The sequence below is a fragment of the Phocoena phocoena genome, chromosome 8 (genome assembly GCF_963924675.1).
Source record: "Phocoena phocoena chromosome 8, mPhoPho1.1, whole genome shotgun sequence".
Taxonomy (NCBI): domain Eukaryota; kingdom Metazoa; phylum Chordata; class Mammalia; order Artiodactyla; family Phocoenidae; genus Phocoena; species Phocoena phocoena.
In genome coordinates this window covers 46855428-46875150 of record NC_089226.1, presented here as the reverse complement: position 1 = coordinate 46875150, position 19723 = coordinate 46855428, and the positions used below count along the sequence as shown (strand labels likewise).

Here is a 19723-nt window from a genome sequence, read left to right as displayed (position 1 = left end):
AAAAACCACAATATAACTACCCAAATCAGAAAATTAACACTCATTTACCATACAATCCAAAAACTCAATTAAAATTTTGCCAGTTGTCCCAGTAATGTCCTTTTAAGCAAAAAGATCCAATCAATGATCATGTGTAACATTTAGCTGATACGTTTGTTTTTTTTTTCCAGGAATATCACAGATGTGATGCTAGGTTCCTTGCACTCCATTATATCAGGCGGTACCCAGTTCAGTCTGTCCCATTACTGGTCACGTTAACTTTGATCATTCGATTAAGTGATGCTTGCCAGGTTTACCACTATCAAGTTGTTTTTTCTTTTGTAACGAATTGGCATTTCATGGTAGGTGTTTTGAAAGTAACATCCCATTCCTCATTGAGTATCATCCACTAGTTTTAGCATCTATTGATGTTTCTTTGCTAAATGCATAATTATGATGATTGCTAAATACAGACTTTTCTAATTCCACCATTGCTGCTACTTTATTAGCTGGCATTCTACTATAAGGCAAAGTGTTTGCTTCTCCCTATTTATTTATTTATAGCAGTATAGACTTAAGGATTTTTATTTTATTCAATGACTAATAATACAGTCCTATCATTGATATAAAAATTGTGATCAGTGGGAGCTCTTTAAGCTGGCTTCTATGTTTTTTGTTTTGTTTTAAATAATTAAAAAAAAAACTTAGAATGGTTTTAGAGAGTTCCTCGTACACTCCTCACCCACTTTCCCCCATTGTTAACATCTGTTTCTTGATACATCTTTCATAACTAAGGAATCAACATTGGTACTTTACCATTAATTAAACTTCACACTTTATTCAGATTTCACTTGTTTTACCCCAATGTCCTTTTGCTGTTCCAAGATCCCATCTAGGATACCGTATTTCATTTAGTTGTCAGGTTTCTTTAGCCTCCTTTGGTCTGTGCTCTTTTTGGTCTATGTCCTTTTGTCATATTCCTATCGTTTATTGAACACTTCCATAACTTTGTCATATTAAGATGTTCCAGGCTACTCATTTTTTTCTGCCCCACCTCTGGAATCAGCCATTTCCCCAAGGAGACGTGTTTTTTTTTTTTTTTTTAACATTTTTATTGGAGTATAATTGCTTTACAATGGTGTATTAGTTTCTGCTTTATAACAAAGTGAATCAGTTATACATATACATATATCCCCATATCTCTTCCCTCTTGCGCCCAAGGAGACTTTTTAAATGAAGAATGGTATTAACAAACCATGATCTGAGTGCTATTGTTCTCATCATTGCTATTGGGTTGTCATTGCTTCAGGCCCTCTCTGCTCTCTGTAGATAAAGCTGAGGAACTCACACACACACACACACACACACACACACACACACACACTCTCATACTCATCTGTATTTCTTTATCTGTATATTGAAATGATGATTTCACACAGATACAACCAATTCCAACCCCAAATCCTACAACTAATTGTACTTTTTTTCCCTTTCCATATTTATAACTCCTGTCCGACAGTGAGATGCCTGATTCCCATTATTCTCAATGTAGTACTGGATAAACTCTTATGTAATCTTACTGGATAAACCCTTATGTAATCTCTGATCGCCACTGCTGTCTCCCTATGTACATGTCCTCTGCACCCTGCCAGGGACCTGACAGCTGGTACTAGGCTGCAACTACCTCCCCCACACCTTGCTTGAATGTCCTCCTCACCCTCTCCCCCGACTCCAGTATCTTCTGTGTCCGCACCTACTGCACAGACAGCTACCTTGCTCCCCTCCATGTAGTGGACTGAGTTATTAAAGAAGAAATGAAGGATGGAAAAAAGAGCAAAGAAGGAAGGAAAAGGAAAGAAGGAAGAAATAGGGCTTTATTGTTATGGACCAAGTATAGGCCAGGAAACAAAGCCTAGACATTTTAGAAAATTCTAAAGTTGTTAGAAAGGAAACCTGAAGACAAGGAATATCTTCAAAGGGCTATCTTCAAATATCTTCAATATAGAATTGTGTACTCAGTGGAACTATTAGAAATGAAAGCAAAATAAAAGAATTTTAGAAAAAAAGTTTATTAAAAAAAACAAAAAAGTCTACCAACAATAAAATGTATTTTTCAACAGTGAGAAAATGCATATTTTCAAGATTATATAAAACATCAAAGTTGATCATATAATAGGAACTAAAGGAACCTCCAAAAGATGCTCTTAGATAATGGAGAATAATCTTAGAAGAAAGAGTTGAGATGCAAGAAGAAATAGTGAGCAAAGAAATTGCTGACATATTGGGCAAATTTAAACAAACACTGATTTTTAGAAACAATGTAATTTGTGGGGTTAAAAATATACTTGACAACATTAATAGTTAAAGCATGTTGAGTTCTTTCAAGAGGTGGGAAAAGATTTAAAAAAATATTTACTTGGCTGCGTCGGGTCTTAGTTGCAGCACGCGAGATCTTCGTTGTGGCATGTGGGCTCTTCATTGTGGCACGTAGGCTTCTCTCTAGTTGTGGCGAGCTGCCCTAGAGCACGCGGGCTCTCTAGTTCTGGTGTGCGGGCTCAGTAGTTGTGGCTGGTGGGACTCTCTAGTTATGCTGCATGGGCTCCACAGCACGTGGGCTCAGTAGTTGCGGTGTGTGGGCTCTAGAGTGCGCAGGCTTAGTTGCCCCACGGCCCGTGGGGTCTTAGTTCCCCAACCAGGGACTGAACCCATGTCCTCTGCGTTGGGAGGCGGATTCTTAACCACTGGACCACCAGGGAAGTCCCGGGAAAAGATTTTGAATGTTTGAATTTTTCTAAGCCATTTAAGTACTGAAAGTATAGGAATAAGGTATATAATAAGACATACATATTAGAGAGAGACTCTAGGTCCAGAATTCCAGAATTCCAATCTCAGCCCTGCCAATTACTAGCCGTGTGACCTTGGGCAAATAACTTTTCTGTGCCCAGGGTTTAAAAGTTGTTTCCATCATAACAATGGAAATACTAGTATCTAATTCATAGGGTTGTTGTATCAAATGAAATTATGTAAACCTATTTAGATTTAGAACAGTGTCTAAACTATAATAACTGCTAAGAAGTTTTAACCACAATTACAAATTTCCAAAACAGTGGAAGGAAAATATGGATTTAGGGGAGGAAAAATCTTAATCCAAAAGAAATCAAAAGATAAAAAAAGAAATATAGACATAAGTCAGATAACACAAAATATGAGAAAAACAGATGCAGAGATAGCAATAACATTGTAATATAAAAGAATAAGACAATATAATGTAATAAAATGATGTAAATGGACGAAGTTCTTCAGTAAAGACAAAGTTGGTCAGACCGAATTGAAAAAAAGCCTAGCAATATGACATGTCTAAAACATGAAGCCAGTGGAGGAAGACATAGCAGAGTCAATGGGCGGGATTCTTCCACTACCTTCCCTTTTCCGCCCGTTTTGGCCCCCTGCGTCTCTCTTCAGCCTCTTCCAGGCTTTGTCCCCCACCATTCCCATCCTCAAGTCCGTCCTCAGCCTCTTTCCTCCCCAGCAGGAGGCGGGGAGGCGAGAAGGTTCAAGCTGCAGCCCTCCTCCCTATGCCAACAAGCTCAACCCTCGCGGCGGCCGTGGTGACGTCCGCGGGGGGCGGGGGGCGGGCCCCACGCCCTTGCTATCAGGGTTTTGGCCCGCCCCGCCGCGATTGGTGAAGAAGGAACGCACGTCCCGCCGGCTATAAAAGGCAGGGCTTGCGCTGCAAGAGAGCTAAGGCGCGTGCGCGTGCGGCTGCGCGCGCGGATTGGGTCTCCCGAGGCCGGTGCTGGGTAGAGCTCGGAGCCCCGCTGCAGCCGCAGCTCTGCGACGGTCACTACAGCTCCCTCCTCAGCAGCCGACGCCACCGCCGCCTGTACCGCGGAACCAGCGGTATGATTAGGCCACAGTCTTTAATGAGAAAACTAAGTCCCTCCTGTGGTGTTCTTGGTCACGCATTTATGGAGTTTCTGAAGGGCCCCGGAGAGTACCGCCAGGCTCAGCACGACCTCTATGAGGACAAGTGAACTGTAGAAATTCGTTGCTACTCCACCAAGAAGCCCCCGTAGGCGCGGTCATCCTGGACACGGAAGTGTGGGATTGAAATCATCAGAGCATTTTACAGGAATTACGACCTGGATGGGGTAAACCTCGGTGCTCTTCCTTTCCATTGACTCAGTATTATGAACTGAAGGATGGCTTCTTGTTAGGAGGTTCATTTCATTTCCGGTTACTCCCAATTGCATACCCAGAGCATTGAGAATTTCGAGTGGGGCATATTGGAGTAGACTTCTGTTTCTTTACATCATTTCTGCATTCAAAAATTTAATTATTTTTTTCGTAACCGTATCGAGTTTTTTTTTTTAAAAACTAAAATAACATGGCTCCACTGAACCGCCCAACCCCTGTGGAGGTCACATACAGGAACATGAGATTTCTTATTGCACACAATCCAACCAGTGCAACCTTAAACAAATTTATAGAGGACCTTAAGAAATACGGAGTTACCACAACAGTAAGAGTATGTGAAGCAACTTATGACACTGCTCTTGTGGAGAAAGAAGGTATCCAGGTTCTGGATTGGCCCTTTGATGATGGTTCCTCACCCTTTAACCAGATTGTTGACTGGTTAAGTCTTTTAAACATTAAATTTCGTGGAGAACCTGGTTGTTGCATTGCTGTTCACTGTGTTGCAGGTCTTGGGAGAACTCCAGTGCTTGTTGCCCTGGCACTAATTGAAGGTGGAATGAAAAATAAAGATGCAGTACAGTTTATAAGACAAAAGCGGCGTGGAGCGTTTAACAGCAAGCAACTTTTGTATTTGGAGAAATACCGTTCTAAAATGTGGCTGCGCTTCAAAGACTCTAGTGGTCATAGAAACAACTGTTGCATTCAATAAAACTTGGCTGCCTGCCTCATGCTGTTGCCTTGGAAGTCAAACTTGAGACAGGACTTAATTTATCGTACATATTAGCCAACATATTAGGCTTAACGAATGACAAGTCTAATGAAGCCTCCATAGGAATACTGAAAAGCCACAAGCTTGACGGAATTGCAGCCTCTCTGTTTGGCTTACTACTATCCCCATGCCAGAAACAATATATAAGAAATTGAGAGATTAGGTGCCAAAATACTCAGCACAATACTTGTATATTTTTAGTATCATACAGAATTAAAATCCTAGGATTTAGGAACAGCACTGTAAACCGTATGTGGTTTATTCCTCCAGTCATCTCAAACATTGCAAGTAAGACCTATGTGGTTATTTGTCTGCTCCTTTATGTTTACCACCCCACACGTGTACCAGTATGCATCAGGTTTGTATAACAAATGATTTTGTTGAATTCTTACCAAGACTTACGGTGATTATTTAATGTCTTTCTATAAATCTCATTTTGTGCTGTTATGAAAACCTCCAGTTTGGAAAAGATCACACCTCTGGTTGAAAGTTCATGTAAAATATACACCATAGAGAAGCATATGTGTGTAATATCTTCAGACAAAAAAGCCTTACAGTTACTTTGTTTACACTTGGGATGCAGTTTTAGAGGGGAGGGCCTGAAGACAGAATGGAAAGAGGCTATGGAATATTTTTAGGATTCCATACTAGAAATTCCATGTTCTCTTTGTCTTGTGCAGGATGTATAGAATAGGTCCTTTTATTTAGTAAACTTTAAAGGTAAAGATATTTTGTAGCAAAAACATTTCAAAAATTTCTGAAGTTCTTATAATTCTTCGCCATACCTATTGGAAGTTACTATTATTTTTGTTTTAAGTGTGATATTTTTTTGTCTTTCCAACCGAAACAGAAGAGGATTTCTATTAATGAACTGATCAGACATCTAATATTTTATATAATTTTGAACTGTGTAACAATATTTGGATATTTGATACTTTGTTTTATTATGTAATTGATAAAATGGTGGTATGTATTTGTGTTAGTTCAACCATATATTCATAGTGTCTGGAAATGTAGTTCTCTGGGAGAAATAATTTGTCAGTATTCACCATTCTCCAACTAGTACAAGAACTTAAACATCTAAATAAGGAATTATAGGAGAGACAGAGAAAAACTAAGCAAGATGGTATAGCTTTGTTAGTATTAGTAAAAGTAGAAGCAAAGGCGTTACTAGAGATAAAGAAAATCATTACTTAAAGTTTCAAAAGTTTCAATTCACCAGGAAGTTATAACAATTCGAAATTTTATGTATCAAATAACATTGGTTCAAAATCCATAAAGCAAATATGGAGAGAACTACAAGGAAAATTGACAAGTTTACCATAGTGATAAGTTTTACTATTTTTCTTCCGGAAACAGATCAAGTAGACGAAAATCAGTAAGGCTATAGATTTGAACAGAACAATTAACAAGTTTGATCCCATGAACGTAAGAGGGCATTGCATCCAACAGTGAGAATCCATATTTTTTTAAGAGTACATGAAATATTTTATTAAATTTGACTATATATTAGATCATAAATAATTTCATCAAAATTCTAAAATATTTGAATAACACAAGTAAGTTTTCTGACTACAATTCAATTAAGTTAGGGAAAAAAAGTGAGTAGTATCATTTGGAATTTTGAAAATCTGTGTCTAGAGACTTCTACTTCTAGACAGGATGTAGTAGGTCATGGCAGCCCAGCACCCTCCCTGCAACATCCAGAAAAATATGGATAAATTACAAAAATCATATGTTTAAAGATATATGGGAGCTGTGAAAGCTGCAAAGACTAGATGAATAGGAATTCCAGAGAGGAAGGAGCTCTCCTGAGGTGAGTGGCCATTTTGTTTGCTGGGGGTATTTACCGATTCTGGACATAGACTAAGGATCTGGCTTTGTTCTTGCAGAGGGTCTCTACTGAGGGAAAGAGAAACCCAGCAAGGCTTTAGATGGTCATGTGAGGCTGGTGCAACAGATTGGAAAATTGAGAAGCTTGGCTGGTTTCATGTTGCAAGTTGAGTTCCTCAGGAAACAGGTACTGAATCTGAGATTTGCCTTTGGAAGCTTACTGGGGAGTCATCTCAACAACACTTGAGAGGGCGCAAGAGAACCAGGATGCTGCAGAAGTTGAATGGTGATACATACAGTTTCAACAGTGACCTTAGCCAATCTCCCAGGGAGCTCTGAAGCTGGGATGGCCATGTAGAGATGTCTACCATTGTGGCAAGGGGGTTGGACCTTTGGACTCGAATCAACCAGTCATTGGATGCAGGCTGTCCCTGGGGATGAGGGCATAACCTTGGATGAAGCATCTTTCTTCAGTCAACTGCAACTCCCAGCGGGGGATGCAACTGTGAGCCTTCAGCTGATAATACTCCTGGCAGCTGGCCCTGAGTAAGTGTTTCAGACCTTTAGAGGGATCTGGGTGGTACAACCACAGCATCCACTATACTAAATGACACTTGCTGAGTTCTGGGACTATGTATGAGAGGCTGGGGAGTTAGAATGAAGACTTTTCAAAGACAGAGGGAAATTTCCCTTAACCTCATACTGCTTAGGAGACAAAGCCCTGCTAGAAGAGGTTTTAATTCTCTCCAACACTTACTGTCTCTCTTTTTTATTACAGCGATTCTGGTGAGCGGGAAGTGTTATCCCATTGTAGTTTTAATTTTACTACAACTAATGTTGTTAAACATCTTTTAGTGTACATTCTCTCACATATCTTTGTTAGTACTATGTCGATTTAAATATTTTGCCCATTTTTTCAGTTGGGTTTTTTTGTCATCCTACTGAGTTGTAAAAGTTCTTTACATATTCTGGATCCAATGCCTTTATCAGATATATAATTTGCAAATACTTTCTCCCAGTCTGTTACTTGTCATTTTTTTCCTTATTGGTGTGTTTCAAAGTGCAAAAGTTAAAAAATTTGGTGAAGTACAATTTATCAACTTTCTCTTTTATGAATCACGCTTTTAAATTGTATCTAAGAATGCTCCTCAATCAGTCACAAAGATTTTTCTGCTATATTTTCTTCTAGAAATTGTATAGTTTTAGCTCTTACATTTAGATCTGTGGTCCATTTTGAGTTAATTTTTGTACATGGTGTGAGGTAAATGTCTATATATATATATATATATTTTTTTTTTTTTTTGGCATGTGGATATCCAGTTGTCCCAGCATCATTTGTTCAAAAGACAATTCTTTCCTCCATTGAATTATCTTGGCAGTTGAAAGGTCAATTTACCATGAATATAAGGACTTATTTGTGAATTCTCAACTCTGTTCCATTGATCTATATGAGCACACTATCTTGATCATTGTAGCTTTATAGTAAGCTTTGAAATTGAATCATGTACTTCATTCTTTTTCGAAAATTTTGGCTATTCGAAGTCCCTTGCATTTCCATATAAGTTTTAGGATCATCCTGTCAATTTCTACAAAAAAAAAAAAAGCCTCCAGGGATTTTGATAGGGATAGTGTTGAATTTATAGATAATTTGGAGAGAACTGCCTTGACAATATTGAGACTTCAATTCCACGAACATGGAACATTTCTCCATGTGTTTAAATCTTCAGTTTCTATCATCAGTGATTTGCAGTTTTCATTGTACAAGACTTGCACCTCTTGAATTGCTTATTTTTTCTTTTTGATGCTATTGTGAATGGAATGTTTTCTTAATTTGATTTCTAGATTGTTTGCTGCTAGTCTATAGAAATACAATTGATTTTTGCATATTGACCTTGCTTTCTATGACCTTTCTAAACTCATTTATTAGGAGAGAGAGAAAGAGAGATAGGGAAGAAGGGTGAGAGCGAGAGCAATGCAAGTGCTCTTCTATTCTTTGGCATTTTCTGCTTATAGGATTATGTCATCTGTGAATAAAGGCAGTTTTACTCTTTTTTTCCCCCCCAGTCTGGATGCCTTTACTTTATTTTTCTTTCTTTATTGAACTGGCTAGACCCTCCATGTTGACCAGGAGTGGTGAAAACAACTTCCAGATCTTAGGGAGAAAGTATTCATTCTTTCACCATTAAGTATGATGTTAGCTGTTGGTTCTTGATCGGGTTGAGGACATTCTCTTCTATTCTTAGTTTGTTGAAAGTTTTATCTCAAATGGGTGGTGGGTATTTTAAAATGCTTTTCCCACATCCACTGACATGTTCCTGTGGTTTGTATCCTTCGTTCTAGTAATATCATGTACTATGTTGATCAATTTTTAAATGTTGAAACAACCTTGCATTCCTGGGATAAATTCCACTTGCTCATTGTGTTTAATTCTTTTATGTTGATGGATTTGGCTCGCTAATATTTTGTTTAGAATTTTGCATCTGTATTCATGAAGGATATTGGTCTATAGTTTTCTTGTGTTGTTTTTTTAATCTGGTTTTGATATCAGGGTAATACCAGTATCATGGAATGATTTTGGAAGTGTTCCCTCCTCTATTTTCTGAAAGGGTTTGTGAAGGATTGGTATTATTTATACTTTAAATATTTGATAAAATTCACCCATGAAGAATTCTGGGCCTGGGCTTTTCTTGGTGGGAAGATTTTTAATTACTAATTCAACTTCTTTATTTGTTATAAGTCTATTGAATTCTACTCTAATCTTTGCTTACTTTGAATTTTGTTTGCTTTTCCTTTCCTAGTTTCTTTTTTTTTGAATTTTATTATTTTTTTATACAGCAGGCTCTCATTAGTTATCTATTTTATACCTATTAGTGTATATATATATCAATCCCAAGCTCCCAATTCATCCCACCACCCTCCACCCCCCCCTTTCCCCCCTTGGTGTCCATACGTTCGTTCTCTATATCTGTGTCTCTATTTCTGCCCTGCAAACCAGTTTATCTGTACCATTTTTCTAGATTCCATATATATGCATTAATATACAATATTTGTTTTGCTCTTTCTGACTTACTTCACTCTGTATGACAGTCTCTAGGTCCATCCACATCTCTACAAATGACCCAGTTTTGTACCTTTTTTATGGCTAATATTCCACTGTATATATGTACCACATCTTCTTTATCCATTCATCAGTCAATGGGCATTTAGGTTGCTTCCATGACCTGGCTATTGTAAATAGTGCTGCAGTGAACATTGGGGTGCATGTGTCTTTTTGAATTATGGTTTTCTCTGGGTATATGCCCAGTAGTGGGATTGCTGGGTCATATGTTAATTCTATTTTTAGTTTTCTTTACTAGTTTCTTAAAGAGAAAGTTTATGTTATTGCTTTGAGACCTTTTATTCTTTTTTTCCCCCGATATTGGCATTCAAAGCTATAAAATTTCCCTCTAAGCACTACTTTAGCTACAACTCATTAATTTTGATTTTTCTTTATTCAGCTCAACATATATAATTTATCTTGTGATTTCTTCTTTGAACTGTGACTTACTTAGAAATATATTGTTTAACTTCCAAAGAGTTGGAAATTTCCCATTTTCTTTTTTACTGTTGTTGATTTCTAATTTCATCATTAACTCTGTCCAAGAAGACTTCCTGGATCCAAGTGCATTTGCACTCCAATGATGAATGATGTCTCCAGGCAGAAAGCTGGGGTGAACTGAAATTTAATTGGTAAAGAGCAGAGAAGCAGAGGGAAGGGCTTTCCAGGTAGAGACCAAGCACGTGTAAGGGCCTGTGTAAGTGCCAGCAGGATGTTCATTGCGCTTCGAACAAAGGAAATGTAATTTTTATCATCTTTCTTTTTGTCTTTGTCAGTATAGCTAAAGCTTGTTAATTCAGTTGATCTCATCAACCTGTTTTGGTTTCATTAATTTTCTCTACTATTTTCCTTTTCTGTTACATTGAGTATAAAGGAGGTATAGTTGGGGTACAGAGGAAGTTGTGGGACAGGACGTAGAAAAGATCATGTAAAAGACTCCCTGGTGTTCAGTTCCAGCTTCACTCTTCAAGCCCTCTTCTGAAGAGGTTCTCATTATCCGTGAGTCCACGGATTTACAGTACAGGGATGCTTCCTCAGGATACCCTTGGCTGAGCACCAGCACCAAGGAAGCAGAGGTTGGAAGAATAAGACCTAGGCAAGGGGTGACTGATGTCTCTGCTAATTACTCTTCTAGGATCCCGGTCATCCACCTAGCCTGTCACGGAGGTGGTCGTATAGGACCTATTCATTGTGGGCAGTGCGGAACCTGAGGCGGAGCTGGCAGCGGGGGTGGGCAGTGGTAGGTCTCTGGGCATGGATTGTTGCTTCCTGTGTTATACAATGAAATTAGAGGCTGGATGCTGCCATGCCAACAGATGTTAGCAATTTAGCAGGGTCTTCGGTTGTGAGGGCTGCAGGCTCGTCTCCCCCCTCCCCAGCCCCATGGTGTGTGCTCGCTGGACATGAGGGAGGTGAAGGCTATGACTGAACTTGTTCTAAGAAACAGGACAGACTGACATCATTCTGTAAGAAAACTGCTCCAGTTTGCTAAATGACTTCAGAGAGTGAAGGGTGGAAGAGAGAGAGTGTTCTAGAGCCAGGAACATGAAATCAAGTCTTCCCTAGAACTCCCCAGGGTGTTTTGCCCCTCACAGACTCTCTTCCTCTTTCCTCTGGGTTTGCTGACACTCTCCACCCACACTTCTCTGGTTTTCCTTTTAGTAATGACCACAAAGGAATGCCTAACACTCAACAGCCCACAGGACGGAGACCCTTCCTGACTTGTGAGTTGCCTCCAGCCATTCAGCCCCCACGCCCATCTGAGTCTTAAAGGTTGTGTATTCCTCCAACAGGGTCTGAACTCCTTGATGGGTGGGCCATGCTTTCTGGCCAGTGGCTGCCCTGACATTCCTCATTTCTCCATTAACCCTACCCATCCTTCACTCTTGGACTCACTGCAAACACTGCCCCCCAAGAAGCCTTCTTTTATGTCCTCATAGGAAGTATCCTCTCCCTTCCCTGAGTACCCTTGACCTTTTTCTACAGTTCTTCCATGGACTTACTACTTTCTCCCTTGTGGCAAAATGAATTGTGTGCATATCTCATCTCCTCTACTAGACCCCGGACCCTGTAAAGGCAGAGTTCCAGGCAGGACTCTAGATTTCCACAAAGTCTAGCCAATAGTTTGGTAATTCACAGATGAAGAAATTCTTGGGAAGGAAGCCTGAGGAGGGTTACAGAAAAGTGAACTCAAGGCCTTCAGGGACAAGGCTCTCATTCACCATATGCCTGGGCATCTCCCCTCATACCAGAAAGTTCAAAGGAAAAACACAATGACAAGCATGGCCATTTTGGAACCGATTTATATTGTCAGTGTTACTCTGGGCTTCATTCAGCCCCACACCAGCCTCTGAGATTGCATCAGACATTCTGAACATTCATGGCTTCCTTGGGCCAAGTGTAGCTGTCCAGCGTAAAGGAGTCATAGTCTGGAGTATAGACCAGGGATCTTACAAAAGCCTCCTTGTCCTTGGGCTCTGGGTAGTAGGAGGCCAGGTTGTGTTTGTAGGCGAAGTCGAGGACCTAGGGAAAAACACGTTTGACTGAGGAACTGGATCTAAGGAGGAACCTGTCTAAAGGCCCTTGCTTGGGAGCTTGTGGAAGGGGAATATACCCTGAAGCAGCAGATGTGTTCCTCTCATGAGCTGAGGCCCAGGAAGCCACTGGAGAGGAAGGATCTTGAGTTTTCTGCCTAGTAAGGAAGCTGTGACACCATGGAATAGACACTGGGCCAGGGTCAAGAGGCCTCAAAGTCTGCCTCTGCTTCCAACTGCCTGTGGGTCCTCAGCAGTGACATCATCCTTGCTGAGCCTCCGTTTCCTCATCTGTAAAGTGGGGGTCACGAGGGCTTTCTCTGGCATGGTGTGAGGATAAAATTAGGTAGCAGGTATAAGTGTTCAGTATCTGATATTTTTTTCTGTCTTAAACGTGGCTTGAATTGGACATTGTTCTCTGGGTATTAGATTCGGCTTCAGAAGAGGATGACTCTAAATACCCCCAAAAGGAAGGAACTGGGCAGGGTGGACGTGGACTGTAGGCTGCACTATTGGTCTTGAGGGCTGACTCTGGGTCCTGCACTGGACAGCTCGTGGGGAGTGCCTGCTGTTGTGCAGTGCGTTTTCTGAAATTATTCTTCAAACTTATAGAAAATGTGAAATGTATATTAATGGAAGTAACAGTATAATGAACCCTCATGAATTCACCATCCAGATGAACAATTATCAATGTCAGGCCAGTCTTTGCTGCCCCATGTTCTGGTTCTTTGAAAACCCATCATCTCTGCATCGTCTAGCGGGTGACATTTTTACGTAGAATATCCCCTGAACTTGATCACCCATGGCCCAGCCATTCTGAGAGAAAGGGGAGGCATGAGCGTCTCCTCTGGCCAGAAAGGTGCCGAGTGTAGAGCTTTTCCACTGTTCTCTTTTAATGTCCTCCAAAACTCTGGGAGAGAGGAATTACTGGCTCTTTGTAGAAGGAGGAAACTGCTGAGGCTCAGGGAAGTGAAGTGATTGGGCTCAGGTAACTCTGCCGCTGATTGGCAAGAGCCAGGACCCCGCAGCCTGAGCGCTTTCCAAGTCGACCTTTCTGTGTAAATGGGCACTTATGATTCATTTTAAAATTCCACCCACATTCTGGTCCACAAAACTAGGGCCTTTGGTGAGCTTTCTGCCTGGTGTTTGAGGGGAAATCCAGGAGCTCTCCCAGAACTGCCCTGAGTGGGGTTGAGGTGGGGCTCGGGCTACAGGCAAGAGTGTGTCACCCAGCCTCTGGGGCGCATGCAGCGCAGCCCAGGGAGCTCAGCCTGTCTCTGCAGCTGCCACCCCCTTCGTCCTCCTAAAGTCACACAGAGAGGAAGCTGATGAGCCCCACTCCCCATAGTAGGGGGGTAAGACGTCCCTTACTTTGATGGCGATTCTCAGAGACACGTCTCGGATGGTGCTGAGTGGGGGGTACAGTCTCCCCTGTGACAGATGCTGCTCAGAGACCTCTTGGGCGATTTGCTGGGGAGAGAGAACAGAGAGGAACAAGCTGAGTTTCCACCTTCCCAGAGCAAGCCCAACCCAGTACACCAGAAACTCACCTCGCCCCTCATACGTGGCCCGTAAGTGCAGTTTCTACTCCTGTCTCTGCCACCTTGTGGCCCCAGGGGCGCTTAATGCTTGGGCTTAAGCAAGGACACATCCTTTCTGTCCCGTGAGACTGGCCGAGGCTTAAAACAACATGAAGCTGTCTGAATTCTAAAGGAAAATCACTAAGGCCAAGATGACTAAACCTGTGAGTTACAAAGCAGACTCTGGGGTCTCCCCTGCCCCGGCTGACCTAGCCTGTTGTATAGGGATCCCTGAGTCCCTCGCTTCCGGGTTCCAGCCTCTCCCACATGCTTAGGAGCATCCGGGCTGTCCCCCTAGGCCATCTTGTGTCTCTGTATTCAGGCCTCCTTGGGCTCTCCTTTCCGGCCCTGGCCCCAGTGAGGAAAGAAAGGCTGCTTCTCCAGTGACACCACGAATGGGCCTTATGCGGTACCTGAATAAATGCCCTAAAAGCACTTTCAGCCCAGGAACAGCCTCTCCTACAGCTTCTCTCCCTGATTCAGAGCCCGTCTCTAAGGGCCAGCTCTCCGCAGCCAGCCTCATCCTCCAGCCTCAGGCACTGGTGCTCAGCCAGCCTTGCAGAACAGCCTCTTTAACGGGGCTCGGAATGCACTCCCACCCAATCTTCTTGTGTCAAATTGAAATCTGGGAAAAGCCACAGTGCTCTCTGAGAACTCTGTGTCCCGGGACGGACAGGGAAAGGAGCTGGTCTTGCCTCAGAGTTTGGCAGACATTAGGAACCTGGGCTCCCCCCTCTGCTACCTCGTTCTTAAATTCCTCTCTGTCCTTTCTGTTCATTCAAACATCCACTGAGCTCTACGATATGCCGGGCTCTGTGCTAGGTGCTGAAGAGCCATGGTGGAGAAGCCACAGTCTTTTCCTTCCTGGAGACTGGTGTCAGTGGAGATGAACAAACAATAGTAACGATTACAGTGATTTCGAGGAGAGGGGACATATGGGCACAGAGGAAGGCAGGGCCCAGTCTGCCATGTACAGGAAAGGCTTCCCAGAAGAAAAGACAGAAGCTAAGACCTGAAGGACAAAGTGTGAATTACTTGAAGAGAGGAGAAGGAATAGCACACGCAAGTTCTTAGAGGGAAGAGAGAGAACGACTGTAAAAAGAAGGCGGGATAGGTTGACGGCAGGGGGAGGCTAAAAGGCTGGAGAGGAAAGGAGGGCCTTGGATGAAGTGCCTTGTATGGAAACCATGTGAAGGAGTTTGGCCTTTCCTGGGAGCACCAACGAGCCATAAAAGGTCTGAAATTAGGAGAGAGATGGCCTGTTCTGGGCTTTAATTCTCTTTGTGGAGGTGTAGAAGGTGAATTGACTAGAGGGAAGCAGAATTTCCATGGCTAGATCTGCAGCTAGAAAGGCTCTCCTGCAGTGACGAGTTATATTACGGTATGTATGGCCACTTCTGAGATGCTGGGCACTGCTAATGCTCTGCTGTGTCTCTGAGTCAAATTGCCTGGGGCCATCCTGGCGCATCCCTCACAAGCCAGGTGACCTTGGGCAAGTAACTCAAACTCTCTGTGCCTCAGTTTCCTTGTCTGTAACGTAGGGATGATCACTATATTTTACAGGGTTGTCAAGGTGAAATGAGATACTGCATGTACATCTCCTAAAACTTATATTACTTTTTCCATAGGAAAATCAGTTTCAACTTAAATTATCTTAATTTAAAAACACCCTTTTCAGGGACTTCCCTGGTGGTCCAGTGGTAAAGAATCTGCCTTCCAATGCAGGGGACACAGGTTCAATTCCTGGTCAGGGAACTAAGATCCCACATGCCCTGGGGCAGCTAAGCCCACGTGCCACAACTACTGAGCTCACGTGCCTCGACTAGAGCCCGCATGCCACAACTACAGAGAGAAAACCTGCACGCCACAACTAGAGAGAAGCCCGTGCACCACAATGCAGAGCCCGTGCGCCGCAGCTAAGACCCGACGCAGCCAAAAATAAATAAAAAAACAAAAACCAGCCAAACCAAACCAAACCAAACACCCTGTTCAGAAATATAACCTGCCAGGCCTTTGAAGACCAGACTGTCAGCTCCTGGAGGGGAGGGGCCTTATGCTGCCCAGAGCAAGTGAGTGAGAAGTAGATTGAGGAGAGGTTCCTGTTTACTTCATGGACACGGTTCATGAAAAGATGGAGCTGAAATGTCCCATAGCAGAGGCTGTGGGTTGTGCAGATGTTTCTGGGGTCGCATAGGAAGGCTTTAGCAACCTTGTTTCTGCACAACAGGGGAATGTGCTTTCGGGTCAACTCCAAGCAGGAAGTGACTCTTCCCATCCAATGGGGGTTTCAGACAGCTCTGCCCATGGCCACAGGACACCACCACCTCCAATCAAACGCAAAATACTCAAGTAAGAGGGACAGAGAACTACAGCATGAAGCCAGAGCTGGTGTGCACAAGGCTTGGGGGAGGCTGACAAAACTTCAGCAGACATAGGAAGAAGGAACTTGGTGCATGAGACAGTTCCTTGTGGGACTCACAGAAGCAGGGCTGGGTAGGGCTGCATGGAAGCCCTTCTTGTGGCTTGCTGGTTTGGGGCTCTCACCAGTGCCGTGGTGAGGGGGAAATGCAGACACATGCCAGAAATCACAGCAGAGCCTTTGGAGCCCACTGGGGATAAATATGTTTAATATTTGTTTATAGTTTTGATTAGCTTAACTTCTCAACAGAAACATTTCTACGCCTTGGTTCCGCAGAGTGAAGATAAATGTGAAGTGCTTGGCACTCGGTAAGCGTTTGTTAAATGGCAGCCACTGTAACTGTTATTATTAACAACCATTATTATGAATGTGGGCTGTCATCCTTAACAAATCCTTTCCTTGTTTTCAATTCACCATGCCCAGTAAAGAACGCTTGTGGGAGCTTTTCTGATAAGATGCCTGGAGCAGGTGCACACCCACACCCCCCATCTGTGCTCAAGACATGGGTACTCAGAGCAGGCAAACTTGACGTGCAACCCATCCCCTTTCTTACAGAAATCTGCCCTAGTGGGGCTTTTTTTTTTTTGCGGTACGCGGGCCTCTCACTGTTGTGGCCTCCCGTGGCGAAGCACAGGCTCTGGACGCGCAGGCTCAGCGGCCATGACTCACGGGCCCAGCCGTTCCGCGGCATGTGGGATCTTCCCGGACCGGGGCACGAACCCGTGTCCCCTGCATCGGCAGGCGGACTCTCAACCACTGCACCACCAGGGAAGCCCTAGTGGGGCTTATTTTGCTACCAGTTACCCAGTAACGTGGCCAAGACCCATGGCTGGAAAAATCTACTGCTTGTCATGGTCGGTGAGCCCAGTTTCAGGTGGTTTTGATGGCACCTCCATTCTTGGCATGCATACAGGTTCTGCTGGGAGACAGGGTGCAGTACAAGGTATGTGCCCTCACTGCCAGCGCCTCCTGCCAGCACCCCTCCCACTGACTATTCCTTCCCCCGCCACCCCTGCCTTAAAAAGCCTGTGTGTGTTTTCAGAGGAGTTCAAGCCTCCAGGTGATCTTGAGAGAAGCTTGACATTCAAGCACTCTGGGGAACCACTGAAGGATTGGGGCAGGTAGGTAGAAGAAACAAGAGAAGGAATCTTTGGGGACCCGGTGTAGGAGCTAGTGGAGCTCACAGGCCCTCTGGGGTGTATTCGGGGCAGCGGGGACAGCAATACCTCTGCTGTCAGCAGGAAGAGCCCGTCCGGGATGTGTCGGACCCCACCTGCGATGACTCCCAGAGCCACTCCAGGGAACACGTAGGCGTTGTTTCCCTGCCCGGGAATGAAGGTCCTGCCATCTTCCAGAGTCACGCCTTTAAAGGGACTTCCACTGGCAAAGATCCCTCGGCCCTGGGGGCAGGAAGAAAACCAGAGACGGAGCTTGGAGCTAGGTTTCAGGGGTCATGGTAGCCTAGTCGTTTCTCCCGGAAGTTGACCCCTTCCTCATCATCTGCTAAATGCCCAGCACTGTGCTCAGGACGTTGCAGGTGCTGAAAGCACACCTGTTCATCGGGCCAGAAAGCTCAGCTCCCACTGAGCTACCTGGCAGCCACAAAACCACAGAACGGGGAAGGTGTAGCTTTTAACCTGTCACCTCCCCGGAGGGCAAGCCAGGTGTGCAAATGGCCTAGAGTCCACAAGCGCCTCGAGTTCTGGTCAGAGCTCTATGTTAGGGGAACCCTGAGCAGTAAAGCCTACTGGTAAGAGCCCGGGCTTTGGAGCCGGACCTGGGTTTGAGGGCCAGCTCCACTCCTTTTTAGCTCTGTGACCTTGGGCAAGTTACTTCATCTTTTTGAAACTCAGTTTGCTTATCAGCAATGTGGGGATTCTTTTCACCCTCATAGGGCTGCTCATGGTTACTGTTACTATGTCCTCTCAGTCCGGGGAAGGAAGGACTCCCCGCTGACCTCGGTGACCTGGTAGCACTTCTCAGCCGTGCACTCGGCCTTGCTGGTGGGGTTGCTCAGGGCAAAGATGATGGGGCGCTCGTGGAAGGAGGCCATGTCCCTCAGGATCTGCTCCGTGAAGGCTCCTGCGATGGCGGCAACACCTATGGGGAAAAGGGGGAGGTAGTGGGGTGCCGACTCTTTACATACACCTCATTCCTCTCCCGGTGGTGGTGGTGGAACTAGGTACAACACGGAAGACTCAGGAGTCTTGAGGATGGCATCTGCCATAGGGATGAGGGAGGATAGGAGAAAAGGGTCTCCCTGCTTGAGTTGGCTGAGACCCCCTGTTAATTCCACTGGTCCACTTCGGGCCCCAGCTCAGTTAAGATGCACCTGTGAAGCATGCCTGGCTACTGTCCTTTAGAGTGGACTGCTCCCACAGGACAGGGAGTGATGCCAGGGTCCCCCCACTTGGGGGAGGAGTGCTCATGTCATCCTGGTTAGAGAGACCAGCCTGTGCTTTTCCACTTTACTGTATCATTCTGCATCACGCAGCCCAGCTTGGTGCCTTAGTTCTATGGTTCTTATACAGTAATAACTCAATAAAAGTTTGTAGCATTGAATTGGAAATGAGGGGAAAGAGCTGTGTTTCCAAGGGTGGCTTATGCCTCCTTGCTAAGCCTCAGTCTTCCCCTGCAAGTCAAGAGGATTAGCTGGACTGGGAAGTGGGTCGCCCTTCCTCCTACCTATGATGGCCGTGGGCTTCACCAGCCTCACCACCTCCTCCAGGGAGTTCACTTCAGGGTGGTCCTGGGCAAACATCTCCTTCTCATGGTTCAGGTGGCTCCTCCCCTGCAGGGAAAGGAAGAACATGATACAGCTGTGGTGGTGAGAACCGCTGGGCAGTGCCTGGATGAATCTGTGTGCTCTAAGAGCATTCCCTGCAGAGCCCTGTGCTTTGGTCTGAGCTGTCAGAACCTTGCGCCCTGTCCTTTTGATCAAAATCTACGATGCAACCTAAGAATTTTAAATGTGTGTGTGCGTGTGTATTTCTTTCTTTAATCCAAACCACATATGGAGAACCCGTAAGGCCTTTCTTTGAGCTGCTGGGGTCATGGCTTCCTGGGCCAGGACAGAAAGGCTCCGAGGAAATGCCTGAGTCTGGACCAATACTCTTGGCCCCAAGACATATAGCACAGAGGCCCAGTTGAGGGATGGGGGCCTGAGTCACCCAGGGTCAGGGCGCTAATTTGAATGTATTTGACAAGAGCCATTAACCTCCCGATAAATAATAAGCTGAGATCCAGGACAGGCTTGTAGTGGCTGTCTGCTCCCAATGGGGTCCAGATTCCTTCCATTTCTTCAAATAGGAGTCA

The 19723-nt window shown here is 44.2% G+C and overlaps 2 protein-coding genes across 3 annotated transcripts in view; one reads left to right on the top strand and one right to left on the bottom strand.

The window, feature by feature from the left end:
- The first annotated feature begins 4366 nt into the window (after positions 1 to 4366).
- On the top strand, positions 4367 to 4885 carry LOC136126828 (protein tyrosine phosphatase type IVA 1-like). Of its 2 annotated transcripts, XM_065882294.1 has the most exons (2): positions 4367 to 4699; positions 4757 to 4885. In XM_065882294.1, exons 1-2 carry the CDS (start codon positions 4367 to 4369, stop codon positions 4883 to 4885), a joined length of 462 nt encoding a protein of 153 aa, XP_065738366.1. The 2 variants fall into 2 exon arrangements, with proteins under 2 accessions (XP_065738366.1, XP_065738365.1); XM_065882293.1 differs by having other exon boundaries at positions 4367 to 4885.
- A 7275-nt stretch (positions 4886 to 12160) lies between these two features.
- Positions 12161 to 19723, bottom strand: part of ME3 (malic enzyme 3) — a 199204-nt gene continuing 191641 nt past the window's right edge. Inside the window, exons 11-15 of the mRNA XM_065881257.1 lie at positions 19094 to 19199; positions 18366 to 18508; positions 17635 to 17808; positions 13781 to 13879; positions 12161 to 12398 (exon numbers count right to left, since the gene is read on the bottom strand). Of these exons, the coding sequence (XP_065737329.1) occupies positions 12237 to 12398; positions 13781 to 13879; positions 17635 to 17808; positions 18366 to 18508; positions 19094 to 19199 (684 nt within the window). The 3' untranslated portion in view covers positions 12161 to 12236. The remainder of the gene's footprint in view (positions 12399 to 13780; positions 13880 to 17634; positions 17809 to 18365; positions 18509 to 19093; positions 19200 to 19723) is intronic.